The 19,486-nt window shown below is 42.2% G+C and overlaps 1 protein-coding gene across 1 annotated transcript in view; it reads right to left on the bottom strand.

Moving 5' to 3' along the window:
• LOC136437199 (bridge-like lipid transfer protein family member 1) overlaps positions 1 to 19,486 on the bottom strand; it is a 90,505-nt gene that overhangs the window by 50,090 nt on the left and 20,929 nt on the right. Inside the window, 15 exon segments of the mRNA XM_066431680.1 lie at positions 317 to 484; positions 2,196 to 2,366; positions 3,442 to 3,642; positions 4,647 to 4,871; positions 5,434 to 5,542; positions 7,110 to 7,308; positions 8,176 to 8,657; positions 10,812 to 10,980; positions 11,448 to 11,815; positions 12,324 to 12,531; positions 13,427 to 13,529; positions 14,219 to 14,326; positions 14,952 to 15,348; positions 18,307 to 18,549; positions 19,016 to 19,152. Of these exon segments, the coding sequence (XP_066287777.1) occupies positions 317 to 484; positions 2,196 to 2,366; positions 3,442 to 3,642; positions 4,647 to 4,871; positions 5,434 to 5,542; positions 7,110 to 7,308; positions 8,176 to 8,657; positions 10,812 to 10,980; positions 11,448 to 11,815; positions 12,324 to 12,531; positions 13,427 to 13,529; positions 14,219 to 14,326; positions 14,952 to 15,348; positions 18,307 to 18,549; positions 19,016 to 19,152 (3,288 nt within the window).

Raw genomic sequence — 19,486 nt, 5'->3', positions numbered from 1 at the left:
TCCTTCCAGTTCTGGTCTTGTAAAGTTCAGTCCTCCAATTCCAAAATTTTGTTTACCAAATTGAACTTTCAGTTTAAGGCTAAAAAATGCCTCTACAATAGCCTCATCACACCCTTGCAGGTGTATCTTTAATCATGGTATATATGATTGCTTTCTTTGCTGAGCAGTAAACACTACAGAGAAAGAGTGTGGAAGCTGTTCAAATACCACTACCAGTGAACTAGCCCCTGCTATAGTGCTCGCACATCTGTGTGTCCCCACTACCCTATACATGTACATGTCTGACAGGTGTTGGAATGATTTTTACAAGATTTACCTGAAGGCTGGTTGGAGATGGTGCCGGGCCCTGCCGTGCTGAATCCCCCCATCTCCACATCGTGCATGGGGACGGATGTGGAGCGTGTGGCAGCCAGGCTAGCAGACATCCAGCTGTACAGGTTAAACTCCTTATCCAGGGTCAGACGCGGGATGATAGACGCTCCACCTGGGGGAAGGCAACAGTTTTTAAACTGTCGGATGCTAAGACTACAGCATATTGATTGAGAAATGGCTTGGCCATGTGCTGATAATGGCAAGACATAGTTATGTTTTTAACCTCCCACAGGATAAGACCGGTAGCCCCAAAACTTGAAAAACGGGACAGACTGCTTCCTCTGCTTTGCACTGGGACAGGCTTTTTAGCAAATGCCCACAAACGCCCACTCTGGCGAAGTCCGCGCTGCACGAATCTAATTTTTTTTGATCGGAATATGTTCAGGTGGTGCTCCCATTAATCAATCCTGAGTTTCAAGTCAATCCATCAATCCGAAGTTAAATAAAGCGAACTTGAAGATTCTTACCTGGCTTTTTAGCGAATGCCCAGCAAAAAAAGGCTTTTTAGCGAATGCCCAATATATCAGCCAAAATATCGGCCATCGTGACACGGGCGCTAAATCTAACACCATAAACATGTTCAACAAGTTGTCCCCTGGATGTGTACTCAGTTTCCGTGCTGTACGCGCCTGTAAAGTCACTTTATTTTACGAAATACACGGCGCCGCCCGCGGCACGCATACGGGGTAGAGGCCGCTGATAATCTGTCCCAAATATGCAAATAAGCCGCCATATTGGATTTTTACGTCCGGGACCGTGGATTCCCACGCCGTGTATTTCGTAAAATAAAGTGACTTTACAGGCGTGTACAGCACGGAAACTGAGTACACGTCCAGGGGACAACTTGTTGAACATGTTTATGGTGTTAGATTTAGCGCCCGTGTCACGATGGCCGATATTTTGGCTGATATATTGGGCATTCGCTAAAAAGCCTTTTTGCTGGGCATTCGCTAAAAAGCCAGGTAAGAATCTTCAAGTTCGCTTTATTTAACTTCGGATCGATGGATTGACTTGAAACTCAGGATTAATTAATGGGAGCACAACCTGAACATAATGCGAGCCAAAAAAATTAGATTCGTGCAGCGCGGACTTCGCCAGAGCGGGCGTTTGTGGGCATTCGCTAAAAAGCCGATGCGCTTTGCACTTAGCACCTATTAGAACAAGTATAATGGGAATAAACACACTCCCCTACCATTGAACTAGCCCCTACTGTAGTAACCTACGGGCTATAGAAACGTAGATAGGCACTGTACACCAAAAGGATGATGGACGCTCCACCTGGGGAAGGCAACAGTTTTTAACCTCTCACATGGTAAGACTGGGAGACCAAAGGCATGAAAAATAGGACTGCTTTCTCGCCTTAGCACTCAGCACTAATAAGTAAAACAATAATCATTGGTAATTAAACACTTAGTAGCCTAAGGGCTATACAATAAATCTAGAAACGTAGATAGGCATTGTACACCAAAAGGTGTAGGAAGGATTTTAACTACTTTAAGTTAACGCTAAGACTGCCTTTGATGGAAGACATCTAGACATCTACATCAGGGCTTGTCAACCTCCACTCAACCTTCAACCAGGACAGGACTTCCAGATGTCTTTGACACGCTAACAGCATCATTTTGCTGCATGTTAGGAGCGGGCCAGTATTCCTGAGGATGGCTAAAGTATAGGTTGAAAATTGAGTGTAAATTGATAAATGACTTATCCTGTGTAAAAAAGAAACTTTAAAGTCTACTTAACTTCCTTTGCTATCTACCTCATGAATGCTGAATCACCAGATGCAGAGTGTGACACTTAAAATAGAGGCAAGAGACTCTTACTTGCACGAGAGAAAGACCCCTTCAGCTTCCTCTGGGGTGTGTTTGGCCCGCTGGCGTCCAGGCTGTCCACGCTGCCCATGACATGGCTGACCTGGCTCTCGCCGCGGTTTCGCCGCAGGGATCCTGTGCTCGACAGGGTGGCAACAAGAGGCACAGCTTGTCTATTGGCATCTATTACAAAATACAACAGATACGAGAGGCTATATAATCAATTACACACTGTGCACAGTTACCTACTTGGCTAGCTGTGCTGAAAGTGAAGGGACAATTTCCTCAATTACACATTTTTGGTAACAGCTACTTTACAAGAATCTCTCTCTCTCCAATTTTACGACTTTTATTCCCCATCACATGGGGGTTGGACGTGCTTGCACATGGATGGGGGAGCCCCAGGACTCCTCATCAAGTGCAAGTCTTTTTTGTAGCAAGAGTTTTTACGGCTGGATGCCCTTCCTAACGCCAACCCAAGCCCTACCACTGGGCTTAGGACATGGGAAATATGTGTTAAAGGGGTCCTAAACTCCAGAGGGCGGTGTTATTTTCCACTAGATTATGTATCAATGAATACATAATCAGCCGACTTTTACAGAATTCTGCTTATGGTGAATTACACAAGGTGTGTTTTTTAAAACAACATGATACTCACTAAACCCTTGCAGACCCTATCCATGTATTCCCTATGTGTAAACATACATCTTTAATGGTGAGAATTTTTGGCATAGATGAGGGGGGTTAAGCACAATAGGATGGCCGATTGTTAATAAGATATAAAAGAACACAAAGCAAGACAAGTTTTTCTTAACCAACCTGACATTCTTTTTGTAATCTAGATTTTGTCAGGCTTTGTCAGGCATATTGTAATAAGCCATAGGCTGCGGCTGTTTAATTTAATTAATCAGAAAATAGAGGGTCACCTGGGGAATTCGGCAGAATACTGAATGCTTTTTGATGCGCATGGGACTAGTGGGTACTAGTCCCATGCATGGGGTTTAGGATCCTTTAAGTGCCTTTCCCAAGGGCACAATGTCTGGGTGCATGTCCGGACATGTCTGGGTACTCCACTGGGGATTGAACCTGGGTCTCATTTGTTCATAGCCGGACGCTCTGCCCCTATGCCACACAGACGTCACACATTACACACAAGAATATATAAAAATAAACTAAAGTAAGTCAAGCTGACAGTAGTAACTTTGAGAACTACTAATTTATAATATATTCCACACCTAATTTGTAATATATTCCACACCTCTAGACTTTATATCACTGACAGAGTCGCCACCATTGTAAGTGTCGGCTAGGCTCATCTGTGAGTGTTTCTTGTCCATTTGTAGGCCAGTGCCGTTTCCCACTCCGGAGAGGTTGTCTATTCCAGATATGTTCCCCGCCTTAGCATCAGTACCGAGCAAAAAGGTGTGCTCTGAAGCGTCGTAGTCCGTCTCCGGGAATCCTATAGATAGATAGATAGATAGATAGAATGGTTTATTGCTAAAACAAACATAGCAGTTAGTACATAGCAGCCAACTTGCTGAATTGTGTACTTGCTGTACATGTCGTATTCAAAAACTAACTATTTACAGCTTATACAAATAATACTTTCAATTGGCAGAGACATAATTACGATTCTAAAAGGCAATTAAGCAGTTAGAACAACTAGTCAGATCAGTAACGGTCTGCATTAATGTGTAAAGGCGAGATAATGAACATATGCGTAAGTTAAGATGTCACTGTTCATTCAAAAGATGGGTCATATAAATGATTGGACTGTTCTTGAATCTATTTGTCCTTGTTCTTGGGTTTGCCAATAAGGTGGGGTTGCTATAGGTAGATATATCCAACAATTTCATTAAAATTTCGTGAAACAAGTCAGAGGTTACAAATATTGTAATTCACTTCAAGTTCACGTTAGCAAAATTTCATGGTGTTAGAAAAATGCACATTTTCACTGAACTTCAGCTTCACGGTGGCAGAAGTGATTTACACAAAGGATGTGTGGAGGAATCATTAAAAGTTTTTTCATGGTGATGATAAGTTCACGGTACAGAGATGGCTGCGAAAACAGTGAACATAAAGTTACAGTGAAAGAAACAAGAATTACAGTGCTGCCCTCTTCTGCTGTACAATCATCCATGTATCTCTCACAATTCTATGCAATCATTTAGAATTAGATCTCTCTTGGTGCAATTTTTATATAAAATTGTGTGTTGATCTTTCTCCCCCTACCCCCTTCCCGAGCTGCCTTCGTAACCCCATCTCTTCTGTTGGGTCAGTTAGTCCTCACTTTCAGTAAACTTGTATCAATCACGACGTTTCTGACTTCCGAATTCTGACTTCTCTAGAAAGAGGAGATGCTGTTTTAGTCCTATACTTGAAGTGACCATAGGGTCAAGTTACATGTACGTTGTGACATTGGATCTAATATAAAAAAGGTGTTCTGAGCAGCCCCCAACCCACCCTCTCCTTGCTCTCCATCCTTCCCTTCAGAGAACACCTCATCGCGCGTCTCTGGCTCCAGGAAGGTGACTGTGAAGGGCGCCATTCTCCTGCGACTGGTGAATCCCATCCCTGCGAACGCCGACGTGATGACCAGGTGTTTCCACTGACGGGTCAGGGCGACCAGGCCCTTCTCTAGCGTGGACATGGGAGGGATGGAGCTCGTCTTCACTGCATCCTCAATGGCTGAAAGTCATATAAAGGAAAATAAATGGTAACGTTAGAAACCAAGGAAAAAATACAAGGTCGAGCGGTGGCCTTGTAGTTAGGGTTGTTGACAGAATCTGGAGGTAATGAGTAAATGTTCTAATCCTGGATAGGTCCCGATTTTGTGCCCTTTGGAAAGGCACTTCACAAGAATATCCTCCCTTGGATCAGGTGTAAATGAGTACCAGTAGCTTTGGCTAGGGACGTCCCTTCGATAGGACGTTAATGGACGTCCAGTGTTTGAGGACAGACATACCTCAAACATGATAAAGGACCTACCACACTTATCAATAAGAGTAGGGGTCCATCCTGGTGTGTGTGTGTGGATCAAATAAATCTGTCCTGGTGTGTTATACCATGAGGCAGTTTACTAGGTATGCAATACAACTGATTGTACTATATTCAAATCTTTTTACAGTCACACATATTTCAGAATGTCGGATATATGTGACTGGGCTGATAAATGTTAAAAGAGGTTACATGTAGTTGCTTGCAATAGTTGATTTGAAGTGTGCAAAACATATCACATATCATCACTCACCTGTTATGTCAATTTTGTTGATGTACCTCCGCAGTACCGTCATGAGTCGACAGGAGGGGTTGTCGAGCAGGATCCTGGAGCTGTTGGTCAGTTTGCAGTAATTTTTGCTCTGTGGATAAGAAATAAACATAAGTTAGTAAAAAGTCATAAAAAGACGTAAAATAACATAGGGTTGCCTTAGTTTATGTTGCAAGTAAGATGATCAAGGTGATACACAAAGCCAAATAATAATGAAAGCTCATCAGTGTTGATAGTAAATCATGATACAATGCTAAACTTTCTTCCAACACTAACAGGTATTCACGGATCGTCACATATCCGTTATGACACGTGTCTGTAACTTCGGCAGTGATTGGTCATTATTGATCCTGAAAAAGTCGACCGTGGTCGTCAAAAATTTGATCCGTGAATATCTTAGTGTTGGAAGAAAGTTTAGCAAGCCATAGTATTATAACACAGCCAAATACATTGTACTTCTCTTGAGAAATGTGAACTATGCTGGTTGTTGAAATGTTTCAAGATTTGGGCCTACCCTACAATGTATTGTCTATGGCTCTTCTCTTTCCACTAGAGGCTGCAACTGCTGAGTGACTGATGAGCAACCAAACGCTTGAGAAATCGCTCAATGAATTTCATAGATAAAGAACAATTTTTTACAGTGTTTTGTTGTCATCTAAATCATACTCATCTCTGGTGATTCATATTCCGTTTATAAAATCAAGGGCCACACAAATCCAATTTTTGTTGTTGTGCGGTTGTTCAGGAATCGCCTGAACTTAGTGAAGAGTACTGTTATAATTCTTGTTTCTTTCACTGTAACTTTTTGTTCACTGTTGTCACAGTCACCTCAGAGTCTGTACCAAAAACTTATCATCACCGTGAAAAATCTGTTGAAATTATTTGATTCTTTCACACATCCGTTTGTTTACTAGTAAATCACTTGGCCCCACCGTGAAGTTAGAACCCGGCCGTCTTCCCTAAGCCAATCAGGAGCTTGCATTTCTTGTGACTAAATCCACATAGTGTGGCCTCCCAAGGGGTAGGGGTGTACTAAGTAACGAATAAATTGACTAAGTTGGAGACGCCCACAAGTAGGCAACGTTCCATCAACCGGATTGGATAAAATTGTGGGCGTCTCTAACTTAGTCAATTTATTCGTTACTTAGTACACCCCTACCCCTTGGGAGGCCACCAGGCAGATGTGTTTTCTTATAATTACCAGTAACACACAACACTGGTCCCACTAGGTCAGTGGTGCCAGAGAATTTGTCATGGTCTGGTCAAGGAGGTTTTACATTTCAACTTCCTTCCTCTTGCATTTCACCTCAAACATCTTCAAGACACCAAAAAAGCATGTCCTTTTTGATATATGTATTTATATTATTTGTTCGGAAAGACAGCCGGGTTCTAAAATAGATAGATCCCGAGATCTGGGCAACTATGTGGATTTGGTACTGCTCTGCCCACCCTCGGGAGTTTGTTGGCATCCCTCGGGCTTCGCCCTCGGGAACCAACAACTCCTCGGGTGGGCGGAGCAGTACCAAATCCACATAGTTGCCCAGATCTCGGGATCTATCTATTACTTAAAGTTCAGTGAAAATGTCCATTTTCCTTACACCGTGAAATTTTGCTACCGTGAAGATAAAATGTGAAGATAAAATGAATTACAGTATTACTTTTGAACCCGATACCTTCGTGGACATGTGCAGCCCCTGGAACTCCAGTGCGTCTGTCATGATGCAGCCGATGACAGCGAAGGTCCTGTGCCTGTACCCGTGGGCTAGGTCGTGCAGGGCCTGTTTGAGCTGGTCTGCTGGGGACAGCCAGGCACAGATGGTCGGGGCCACACTCGTCAGGAGGGTGTAGTCCAGGGTGCTGTAGCATATAAAATGAGAGAGGATTATTGTATCTTTATGCTTCTAGATTTACTGCACTGTCCAGGGTGCTGCGGAACATGCAATGAAAGATATTTTTAACCACACCATACATAGCCTGGCTGCCGCAACCAGCCGTCAAAATGATACGATTGTAATGATACGCTTCAAAAAAGAAGTCAAACCCAACCATAGTCAACCATAGTTAACATAGAACTTTCACAGTAGACTAGATATTAACTATTTCGATTTCCATGTATCTCCATGTACTTTTTAGTCTGCAATTGGCCTTTGGGCATGAACTTGCAATAAATTTATTATTGTAATGCCCCAGTCACTCAGTAGAAAGTGACCAATCGGCTGAGGAGTCTGTGAGCTGTAAGTGACATTTTCAGCAGTAACAGGAAAGAGGATTTATTAACCACACAGTCCATGGATTCTTAGATACCATCAATCCAGACTGCATTAAAACATTCCTTGTGTACAAGAGTCTTAACAAATTCAGTAGCACGTTTTTCATAGCGTTTTACAATTTCTACAGAATTCCTCACTGTGTCTTTACATATTATTCAACCAGCATTCTTATCATTGTGTTTTACCAATTAACAACAGAATTACTGTCATGGTGTCCGTGTGTTTACAGATTGAACAGCATTCTTATCATACAAAATTAATGTAAATGAATGTGATATCCGGCAATGATAATTAGGGATAGATAGTAGATGTTAACAATATTAACATGCAAAATAAGTCATACTACATGTATGTACCATTTCAATTTATACTATATCCTTCTGACAATTAAACAATCCCAGAATTAGGATATGTGCAAAAAAATGATTACTGTAAAGATAGGATTGTCCCTTACCTTATATCCTCAGTCTGTCTGTGCTGTGCTGCAGAGGAAGGCGAGGCAAAGTTGAGCCAGACGTTAGAGAGGGACACCACGGCGTTACTGGCATCACCCTTCAGCTCGGCCACATTCTCCTCCTTCCCATTCTCCATCTCATCCAACGACCTCCATCTGTGGGAGCTGAAACTGTCGCTGTTGCACACCGTCTTCGTCGAGTCGATCGTTTCCGTCGAGTCAGACTTCCGCTCTTCTGGGGGCATGGTGGAGGAAGCAGTCTTGCCGGGGAAGTCGGGACCGGCCTCGGCCTCTTCGAAACCGATTCTCCGGCCGCCGCGGATGGAGATGTCTTCCAGGCCGCACTCGAACATGATCCAGCCGCCCTGGATGGCCACCATCGGGGAGCAGGTCTCCTGGTGGAGCGTGTCTCTGGCTTCCTCTGCCAGGCTCTCATGGCTCGTCCTGACCGGCTGGATTCCAGGCTGCACCAGAAACATCACCTATGGGAGAAACAAGTGTCTTATTATAACGACACTATTCAATTTTGAAAGGATGACACAGCTCAGAGAGTCTTTGTGACCCAAAAGCATGATATCATGTATAAGAGCCTCTGGCTTCCTGTGCCAGGCTCGTCCTAACCGGCTGGATTCCAGGCTGCACCAGAAACATCACCTATGGGAGAAACAAGTGTCTTGTTATGCTTATCTGCATGGATGGGAAACATATATCATAATTGTTTTTGCTCAGACTGTTTCTTCCTCTTCTGCTTCTTCTTCTTCCATTCCAAACAAATAAGGTCAATCACCTCGTCCCAATGGCTATTGCCATGGTTACTGGCTAAGTAGCAGACATCATGTGGTGTTTAACTACATCATGTAGCAAATGGCAGGACAGAGCTGGAGCGTCTGGTCACCATACATGCACATGTACATGTGAATGTTTGAGTAAGGATATTATAGAGCAGTTATTTGTAAGGCTAGACCCTGTGAAGGTAAAGATTTGATAAAATTGAATGTATTTTGCTTGCAAATGTTAGTTTTTAGTTGATATTAATGCTTAATATTAGCTTATCATTTTTGCGTTTCGGCGCATGCGCGCCGGAACGCATTGTCCTGGCTTTTACCTTCAAGCAAGGGACCTTCAAGGAAGGAACCAGGGAAGCTTGGTTCAACACTGTGTCGCACACAATAAGACCTTATATGGCAATACGTTCTCAAATCCTTGTATAGCCGTTGCCTTATATGGCAAGAGAGCACGAAAATGCAGGCAGGCTAGATTTGCATGTGACACAGGACGGCGACCGCATGTAACTGCTACAACTGTTCGGAAATATCATTGCATTGTGGTTTCGGACTTTGATATCCTGAAAAATGACCATATTACATCTATTCCACAAGATTGCAGAAGAAAAAAAATGATTTCGTCAAGAAAACAAAAAAAATCGGCATAAATGATACCATATAGTGAGGTTATAACATTACGTCCAGAGTGAATAGTTACGTACCGCAGCTTGGCCGATCTGGCAACGCGAAGCACTTCGGACCCAGAAGATTCGGGTTCGTCTCCGTGCGTGGATTTTTTTTTTCTTTTTAGATATTGAATATCAAAAATATATATTGATATTATATTAATCTATCAATATCATATTTATGAATATCATTTTTTTTCATTAATAAATAAAGAAATATTTTATATTTGTTATTTTTAAATATTCATTTAATATATACAAGGCCTTTGTCTTATGAACAGGACTTCATAGATTCCAAACCCGGCATTCGAATTTTTCTGTTCATTGTAATGGAAAATACCGTGCAGCGGCTCCTATGCGCGGTAAGATGATTCTTGCAAAACACTCGCCACTAAACTTCTATCCCCGATGTAAACAGAGGCTCTTGATGTTGTTTGCAAAACAGCGATTCTTTGTTACAGTAGCAAATGCTCCATTGTTCAGTATCGACTTCATTCAGACAACACGGACGTGGAAAGTGGCGCCCCTCGGCACAAAACTATGTGTATTTTCATGAATTTTAGCAAAATTACCCAGGAAAATAAGGAAGAAATGTTGTAAATGCGGAAACCAGAATAATACGGATGAGGTAGCTGTTGATTTGTTTGACATTTGGTAGTCATTTTAGATAGAACCTTAGCTGTTATGAACTTCTATTTCACTTAATTACCATAGTTCTGATGATTCAATGGTGCTTTTTCAAATTTTATGTTTTATTGCGTGCCATGTACATAATTACATTGATAGCTTTTATAATGAGCCTATTATACATTTTACAAATAAGTACAAGTTGTAGGCCAAGACCAGCTTTTTCAAAAGCACTTAAGTTAAGTGACGTAACTTCAAAATTGCTTTCCCCAATCTGCCTTTCTCTATTAAAACAGTACTCATTTCCCAAAATGACAATTTTTCTTATAGACTGAACAGCCCTTGAGTGACTTCCTCTGGCAGATTTTACTTCAAGTAAAGGGAAAAGACAATTCACACTTATAAACGTAGCCGAAACGCCAGCTTTTTTTAAAAGCTCTTGTTTACAATGCTGAGAGGCTGACACAGCGCAGAAAGTCTTTGTGGCCAAAGGTGTGGAACAAAAGGAACCTTGTCCTACTCAAAAACTTTCATGTAAAACATAATGCTGCAGCTTTACCTTTGACTTGTCTGGAGGGATGGCTGTGAAGGTGCAGACCTCAGTGTTGGAGGGAGACAGACACCTCAGCTGCCCGTGGATCCTGTCCAGGTGGATGTAGGCTGCCCCCTCCTCCTTCTGGATCTCCCTCACACGCATGCTGTCAACACCGTCACTGCCAACCTGGCTACTGCAGTTTAGACAGATTACAATAATATTATTCTATAATCTATCATTTGTTTTACATTTTTGACTCTGTGTATGAAGGCTATGATTTCAGTGCGTGATTTTGGGTTGGTGTGTGTCTGCAGTTACATGTAGAGTGACAGCTAGTGAGTGGGAAGATGATTGCAAATATCAGACTTGCAGGAGTGGCAGGAAGCCAGAGGTGATAGAACTAGTTGTTAATCAGAGATAACTGTCCATTTGTCCATGGATACTTGGATACTTTATTTCCTCCATTACTTATCATACAATGAGTAAGTAGTTAAAGTAGCTAACTTACAGGGAGGTCATGAGATATTCAAACTCTTGTTAACTATGTAATGAAACAAAGGTCAAGCCATTCTTTGCATATGCGTTTCAAGTTACAAGACAATATTGCTTTTTTTTTATAAAAAGAAAAAAGGAAAACTCTTAATTAAAATGAAACAAAGCAAGCCATCTTCCATACCTGTACTTATCCTTCTTCCTTTTCTTCTTCTCGGGGACCTCCTTGTCGGGAGGCGTTTCCTCGTCGTCCCGAGCCTTGATGGACTGGCTGTAGTGCAGCAGCTGGCAGGTGATGGAGTCCAGCGACAGGACTGCCAGGGAGGCACACGGGCCCTGCAGGTACAGGTCCGACTTGGCTCCGGCGACGGAGGCTTGCAGGATGGAGATGTTGATCTGAGGGGAATGGAATAGTATGTTTCTGTTATTAAATTGCTTTCTCCCAGCGACAGGACTGCCAGGGAGGCACACGGCCCCTGCAGGTACAGGTCCGACTTGGCTCCGGCGACCGAGGCTTGCAGGATGGAGATGTTGATCTGAGGGGATGATGGAATATGTTTGTGTTGAGAAATTGCTTCATCTCAGTATCTTTTGACAAGAATATGATCATTGCTTTATTTTGTTTACCTGTAATGGTTTGTCCTATTTTTTCCCAATGCATGTCTGTTTTAAAAATAAGGTTATACAGTCACTAGTTTTCATAATCTTCTTTGAATCAGTGAAATACCTTCACAAGTATGATTATAATGAACAAATGTAAAGTGTACATAGTCCAGTGGTTAGTGACTCCATCTCTGGATCTAGAGTTCGTGAGTTTGAATCCCAGCTGCTGTTGCTCACTCAATATGCATGCAGCTGGAAAGGGTGACAGTCCTTAGGACAGGACGTTAAGCTGCAGTCCAGTGTTCATTGTGCTTGTCGAATAGAGCAGAGAACCTTAACATGTGCATATTGCATCTGTATTTCATGACCTGTGGTAGATACACTCTTCAGTGAGCGAAACTGAACCAAGATCATGTTCCATTTTCCTTTAAGCATTCTTACCCTTGCGACTGAGACCAGGATCTGTAGACTGGAGGTCCTGCTGGTGGGAATGCCTGAGCCTTCGTCTCCGTTCCCGTTCTCGGCCGCCCTGCCCTCCGCCGACAGCCTGTTCTGACACTGCACCTCCCGCAGACACTTGCTGTGCAGCTTGTCCACCACTGCCGAGGCGTGCAGGGTCAGCAGCTGGGGGGTGGCAGCTTCCACCAGTCTGGGGCAGGAAGATCAGTTTACAGTAAATATGACTCATTTTTGAGTGGTGAGAAGCAGTACTTCAGTCAGAAGCTCTGAAGAAGGTGGCTGACAGACACCGAAACGTCAGCAGGTGAGATTACCTGGTTGTGTTAAAAGAAACTCCAAATATGCTATGTTCTACCAACCTGATGAAATTATTTTCGGATAACTCATTTTTATTAAAGATGAATCAATCAATACAACATGATGAAATGTAGTGAAAATTGGTCATCTACAGTATTTTCAAAACATTTACTGGGTCACCAGTGGCTGTGAGGCAGCTTCCACCAGCCTGGGGCAGGAAGATGAACTTATAGTAAATGTCACTATTGATCACTCAAACAATTCAACATAATGATTTGTAGTACAATTGAGCCATCTGCAGTAAGGTCACAAACATTCACAGGGTCATGCACTGATGGTGTGTTAGGCTTATACCGCAGGGCTCGAAATTCATTTTCGGAAATAGGTGCACTGGTGAACCCGACAAAAAAAATTAGGTGCACATAAAAAATTTTGGGTGCACCACATGAAATAAAGCTGAATGTCAGCAAAACAAAATTAACAAGTTTAACCCTCTTAAGAACTACAATCTGTAATTCTATAGCTGACTAGATACATCAAGTAGAATACAACGAAGGGTAATTTTAGCTATTCTGTCTAAAAGTCAAGTAAATCAAGATACTTACATTTCAAGAGTATTTTCTGTATACTAGTGTACAATAGTACCCTTATCTTATAGCCTACAAAAATAGCTAGGTGCCCTGGTACACCCACAGCCAAAAATTAGGTGCACAGCTCCAATTTTGGGTGCACACAGGTGCACATGCACCCACTATTTTGAGGCCTGTACTGGCTATGTAGATACTGACCGTTCTGTGGCCTCCAGGGCCAGAGGAGACAGCAGGATGTCGATGGAGCCCTTCACCTTCACAATGGCTCCAGTTTTAGACACATGGTCTTCTAAACTGTCTCCTGTGGAAGGAAAAGAAATTAAAGCAAATGTTAGCATCTGAAATATAGTGTACAATATAGAATTGTTTATGCAACTAATGTAATGTATACAGTGTCTTACAAGCCTGCATGGGCTGGGCGCAAAATGGCGCAAGACAAGGTAATAAAGTTTGCATTTATTCATTCATATAGAATACAACACAGGGTTTTCCGTGTCACCCGAGGTACCAGCCCGACCGCGGGTAGGATCGCCAGACGGCCTATCCCCGTGTTGTATTTTATTTATGTCATACCCACCCGAGAAAACACAAATTTCAATGTGGAATGCGCCAGAAGATGAGAGAGTTTTGTGTCCTCGGACAAAAAATTGTAACAATATTGATTCCAACCTCCAAATCCGGTATTAGCAACATATTTTAAAACAGTAACAATGTTAACTTAATAGATCCATTAGGACTGTAATCTGTATCGTTATATTTTGTCTGACCCTTACCCTTACCATTTTACCTACTATGAAAAGCGGCCTGCAGGCTGATTTGAGGTTCTCATGAATTAACAAGGGTTCAAATAGCTCTTGAAAATCATCAGGCGAAAACATCAGACATGAAATTTACCATGCTAGTAAACAGCTCTGTCAGCTTGCTCCATTCTTGTGACATAACAACTTATTTTGAGGCATTATTGAAATACTTCATATGACTAGTACTGACCAGGTGCTGTTGTTGGACAGTCATCTTCATATGACCCCTGTCTGGACTTGTCGAATGACTGCCGTGACTCTGCTCCATCCATTCCCTCAACTTCATCCTTATAAACCACTGAGCAGGAGGAACAAAAACAGAAATTGGATCAATCAATATTCATGTACTTGAGTTAGAGAGAATTTATAGAATAACCCACCACACCTTTCGAAAAAGACTAGGGGCATGCCCCTGTGTGCGATAGTCCAAAACCTACAGTCCCATGACCACACATGGGTTCGTCCTTAGTAATAGCCTCCGGCCAGTTGGGCAACCCTGGCATGCTGTACATGCTGAACCAATAAATAAATAGATAAATAAATAATAGTTAGATGAAACAGCTGTAACATTTACAAATTGTATATAGGCTGAAAGTCTGCGCTTGGTTTAACAGAAAATACTAGACGTAGTAAGTAGATATTATAGAATTTAATTTTCTCTTTACAGAAAAAAAGATTCATGGCCATATATTTGGAACTTGGAGGAAACAGAGACAGTGCTAGGACATGAACAGCAAACATTATGATGTTTATAATGTATACGATATCATATGTACTCTCATACTACACAACTCTAGCTACCCGTTTAATACATTCTGACTGTTGTACTACACTGTAGTAGCAATTTTGGCTAGTAAGCTTTAGATGCAAGGAAATGATCTAATAGGTTGTTTTGTCTATACACACGTGTACAATTTCCTGACCTGTCGTGGAAGAAATTCCACTGTTCAACGTGTTGAAGACTGGAAGTGTAGGAGGGCCTTCGCTCCAACTCGTCTTGATATGATTGGTCCTTCTTGTCCCGAAATCCTCTTCTACGACGGCCGGTTTCCCGGCATGAGCCGGGTTCCAGTTCACAGCCTCACACTGAGTCAGATGCTTCGCGTATAACGCCATCAGGTCTCCGTCCGCCGTTATCGGCATGTTCACCACGGAGACGTCCTCGCTGATGTCGAAGTCGACGAGGTCCTCCTGCGTGGACACTGCCGACAGGAAGGACTGGTTTGAGGCCACGGAGACGCTCCGCTTGTGCAGGAGGGGCGTGCTCTTCACCGAGCGGGCGGCCGCGTGCAGCTGCCGCATGTCTCGTCCGCTGAACACCTGCCCAAACACATTCAACAGTTATAATACAATGCTAAACTTTCTTCCAACACTAAGGCATTCACGGATCGAATTTTCGACGACCACTGTCGCCTTCTTCAGGATCAATAATGACCAATCACTGCCGAACGTAAACTCGCGAGAGTTACGGACACGTGACTTTATTGACACGTGTCATTGCGGATACGTGACGTCAGCAATTGGTCAAACGTGCCAGGAAGTTTATAACGCCCACTGTCTCTGTTGAGTGACGGCTGGAGTGCCCTGATGTATATGGCCTCCTTTATACCTCTCATAAAGTAGTCCTGCTGAACACCTGCTCAAGTACATTCAAAAGTTGGAATATTGTAGATTGATGTTGCGGTTGGTAATCTTAGCGATTGGGGGAAAGGGAGTAGCTCGGGGGATTCAATTTTAATGGTGGGAATTAAACAAGAGCTTTTAAAAAAAGCTGGCGTTTCGGCTACGTTTATAAGTGTGAATTGTCTTTTCCCTTTACTTGAAGTAAAATCTGCCAGAGGAAGTCACTCAAGGGCTGTTCAGTCTATAAGAAAAATTGTCATTTTGGGAAATGAGTACTGTTTTAATAGAGAAAGGCAGATTGGGGAAAGCAATTTTGAAGTTACGTCACTTAACTTAAGTGCTTTTGAAAAAGCTGGTCTTGGCCTACAACTTGTGCTTATTTGTAAAATGTATAATAGGCTCATTATAAAAGCTATCAATGTAATTATGTACATGGCACGCAATAAAACATAAAATTTGAAAAAGCACCATTGAATCATCAGCACTATGGTAATTAAGTGAAATAGAAGTTCATAACAGCTAAGGTTCTATCTAAAATGACTACCAAATGTCAAACAAATCAACAGCTACCTCATCCGTATTATTCTGGTTTCCGCATTTACAACATTTCTTCCTTATTTTCCTGGGTAATTTTGCTAAAATTCATGAAAATTCCCATAGTTTTGTGCCGAGGGGCGCCACTTTCCACGTCTGAATGAAGTCGATACTGAACAATGGACCATTTGCTACTGTAACAAAGAATCGCTGTTTTGCAAACAACATCAAGAGCCTCTGTTTACATCGGGGATAGAAGTTTAGTGGCGAGTGTTTTGCAAGAATCATCTTACCGCGCATAGGAGCCGCTGCACGGTATTTTCCATTACAATGAACAGAAAAATTCGAATGCCGGGTTTGGAATCTATGAAGTCCTGTTCATAAGACAAAGGCCTTGTATATATTAAATGAATATTTAAAAATAACAAATATAAAATATTTCTTTATTTATTAATGAAAAAAATGATATTCATAAATATGATATTGATAAATTAATATAATATCAATATATATTTTTGATATTCAATATCTAAAAACAAAAAAAAATTCATGCACGGACACGAACCCGGATCGTCTAGGTCCGAAGTGCTTCGCGTTGCCAGATCGGCCAAGCTGCGGTACGTACTTACTTACTTTGGACGTAATGCTATAACCTCACTATATGGTATCATTTATGCCGATTTTTGCTCGTTTTCTTGACGAAATCATTTTTTTTCTTCTGCAATCTTGTGGAATAGATGTAATATGGTCATTTTTCAGGATATCAAAGTCCGAAACCACAATGCAATGATATTTCCGAACAGTTGTAGCAGTTACATGCGGTCGCCGTCCTGTGTCACATGCAAATCTAGCGTGCCTGCCTTTTCGTGCTCTCTTGCCATATAAGGCAACGGCTATACAAGGATTTGAGAACGTATTGCCATATAAGGTCTTATTGTGTGCGACACAGTGTTGAACCAAGCTTCCCTGGTCCTTGCTTGAAGGTAAAAGCCAGGACAATGCGTTCCGGCGCGCATGCGCCGAAACGCAAAAAACATCACTGTCTCAAATGTTAGTGATCAAATATTTGCGATGATGAAACTTTTATTTATTATGATTAGTTTAGATTGACTAGCTTGTGCAGGAGGGGCGTGCTCTTCACCGAGCGGGCGGCCGCGTGCAGCTGCCGCATGTCTCGTCCGCTGAACACCTGCTCAAATACATTCAAAAGTTGTTACAGGAATATTCATCAATCAGTGACAATCGTGTTCTCGCGAGACTGGGTCACTCCGTGATAAAGATGTACAGTAGACATCGAAAATTTGGAGGTGCATATCTCGTTACCTTTTCTAAGTCACTGATTGATGAATATTCCTGTAACTGTTATTACACGTGACTGATGAATCTCTTCAAGGATATTCAAAAGTTGAAATATTGTAGATCCATTTCATATAATATAAATTTGGTTGGTAACTTTAGTGGTTGGGGGGGAAAGAGAGTAGATGGCATTTAATTTCAACGGTGGGAACAAATGTTACCGGTAGAAATCAAATATTTGCGATGACGAAGCGGTTGACCAGCGACCGTTAAAGTAGCTAAAAGTTACCGTTAACATTATATAACATTATAAAGAATTAGTATATCATTGCAAAAAAACAACACAAGATCAAGAAAGATTTGAAAGTGGGGGAAAATTACATGTGGTTCTTTCGTCTTAAGCTTTCTTTTGTTACTTTGTGATTGACATTGATTGGAGTTCTCACTACACTTTTGTATTGTGTGCATAGTGTGCTGCACTAGAGAGCTCTCAAACCCACTGTTTATCACAGTGGCAGATTCATGTAACCTGGCAGATTAATGTTAATATGGATTACTTTAGGCCACACCAATTTCTTGGTTAACAGATTTTTTTTTTAATTTTAGCATGACGACATCATTAAAACAGAAGGCTGGGGTGAAAACTTGCACCTGACCCTGTTCACTCCCTGAAACTGTGTGCACCAAAGTACAGACTTTCCTCTGAGATTCTGTTTTCATGTTGATTTTCCAATCCAGCATTTTTTTAAAAAGTCCGTTAACCAAGAAATTAAATTAGTGTGGCCTTAATCAAATAAAAAGAAAGACCTTAAGGAGAAAACCCACCTCCTCGCTGGTGGCGCTCCCCAGTTCCTCGTCGGCAGAGTAGAACGACTCGACGGACACCATGGAGCTGCCTGAGGTCAGCGTGTGGTGGCTCCGGTACAGGGGCAGGTCGCTCTGCACTGACTGCTTGGAGCCCGCGCGCTGCACGCTCCGCGGGAGGGAGCTGTTGTCCGCGATGTAGGAGTGCTCGGACGCGAAGTGGACGCTGGTCTGACTGCTGGACTTGTCCGTGGTGGTGGTCACCTGGAATTATGGACCAAAATGCACATTCTGTCAAGCACACGAGACGTCGCCTAGACACATGGTGGTAAACAATACTTGATGTACATACAAATTATACTTATATATAATATTACAGTTTTTTACTTTGACCTCTGACCTCTCCCACTTTGATACTAAGTTTGCCTTATTCCAGCTTTCTGTCGAAATTAACTTTGTTACATATTTCAGTTGCTTATTTGTATCATTTAATAAAATTTCAAGGACTCTAGGAAGAGTAGCAGTGTACATGTACATGTGTGTCACTAATGGAGAATTGATCCAAAGTAGCCATGTAGTAATCATTTATAGACGATAGTGTAGGAGCTGTATTGAATGCTGTGCTCAGATTAGTTTTAAAAAAAATGCACTGCTTTTCCAGTCAACGAGGATCCCTTTTATTTTGTAGTTTCGGCCACTCTTAAAATTAAGTTAAATAAAGCACACCAACCTGGCTTTTGTCGCTCCCGAGGCGTCCCCTGGTAACTGGCTGCATGAGGAGAGGGTCAGTTTCCTGAGGACTGGCAGGGCTGACCAGGTCAGCCTGGGGCTGCAGCAGGAGCGGGTACTGGTCATCTACTGGAGTTCCTGAGGTACAGACAGGGTGTTACAATAGTTAGATATCAACAGTTTGCTGGGGACTGGCAGGGCTGACCAGATCAGCGTGCTGCTGAAACAGGAGCGGGTACTGGTCGTCTACTGGAGTTCCTGAGGTACAATGGGAGTAAAACTAATTTGTCAGAAGTTTTCTGAGGACTAAGCCATGCTCAAGGAATCTGAAAGGGTCTACAACGTACATCCCAAACTATGACATTAACTTTGCTCCTCTACAAGGAATTCACATTTTTTTTTTAATATTATATTTAGATATCAACTGTTTATAACTTGAAGCTCAGCTCAGAATCAAACAAATCCCTCTGAA

This window comes from Branchiostoma lanceolatum, chromosome 6, assembly GCF_035083965.1.
Source record: "Branchiostoma lanceolatum isolate klBraLanc5 chromosome 6, klBraLanc5.hap2, whole genome shotgun sequence".
NCBI classification, from domain to species: Eukaryota; Metazoa; Chordata; class Leptocardii; order Amphioxiformes; family Branchiostomatidae; genus Branchiostoma; species Branchiostoma lanceolatum.
Note: the sequence above shows the minus strand (reverse complement) of the source record. Positions and strands in the feature narration are given on the sequence as shown.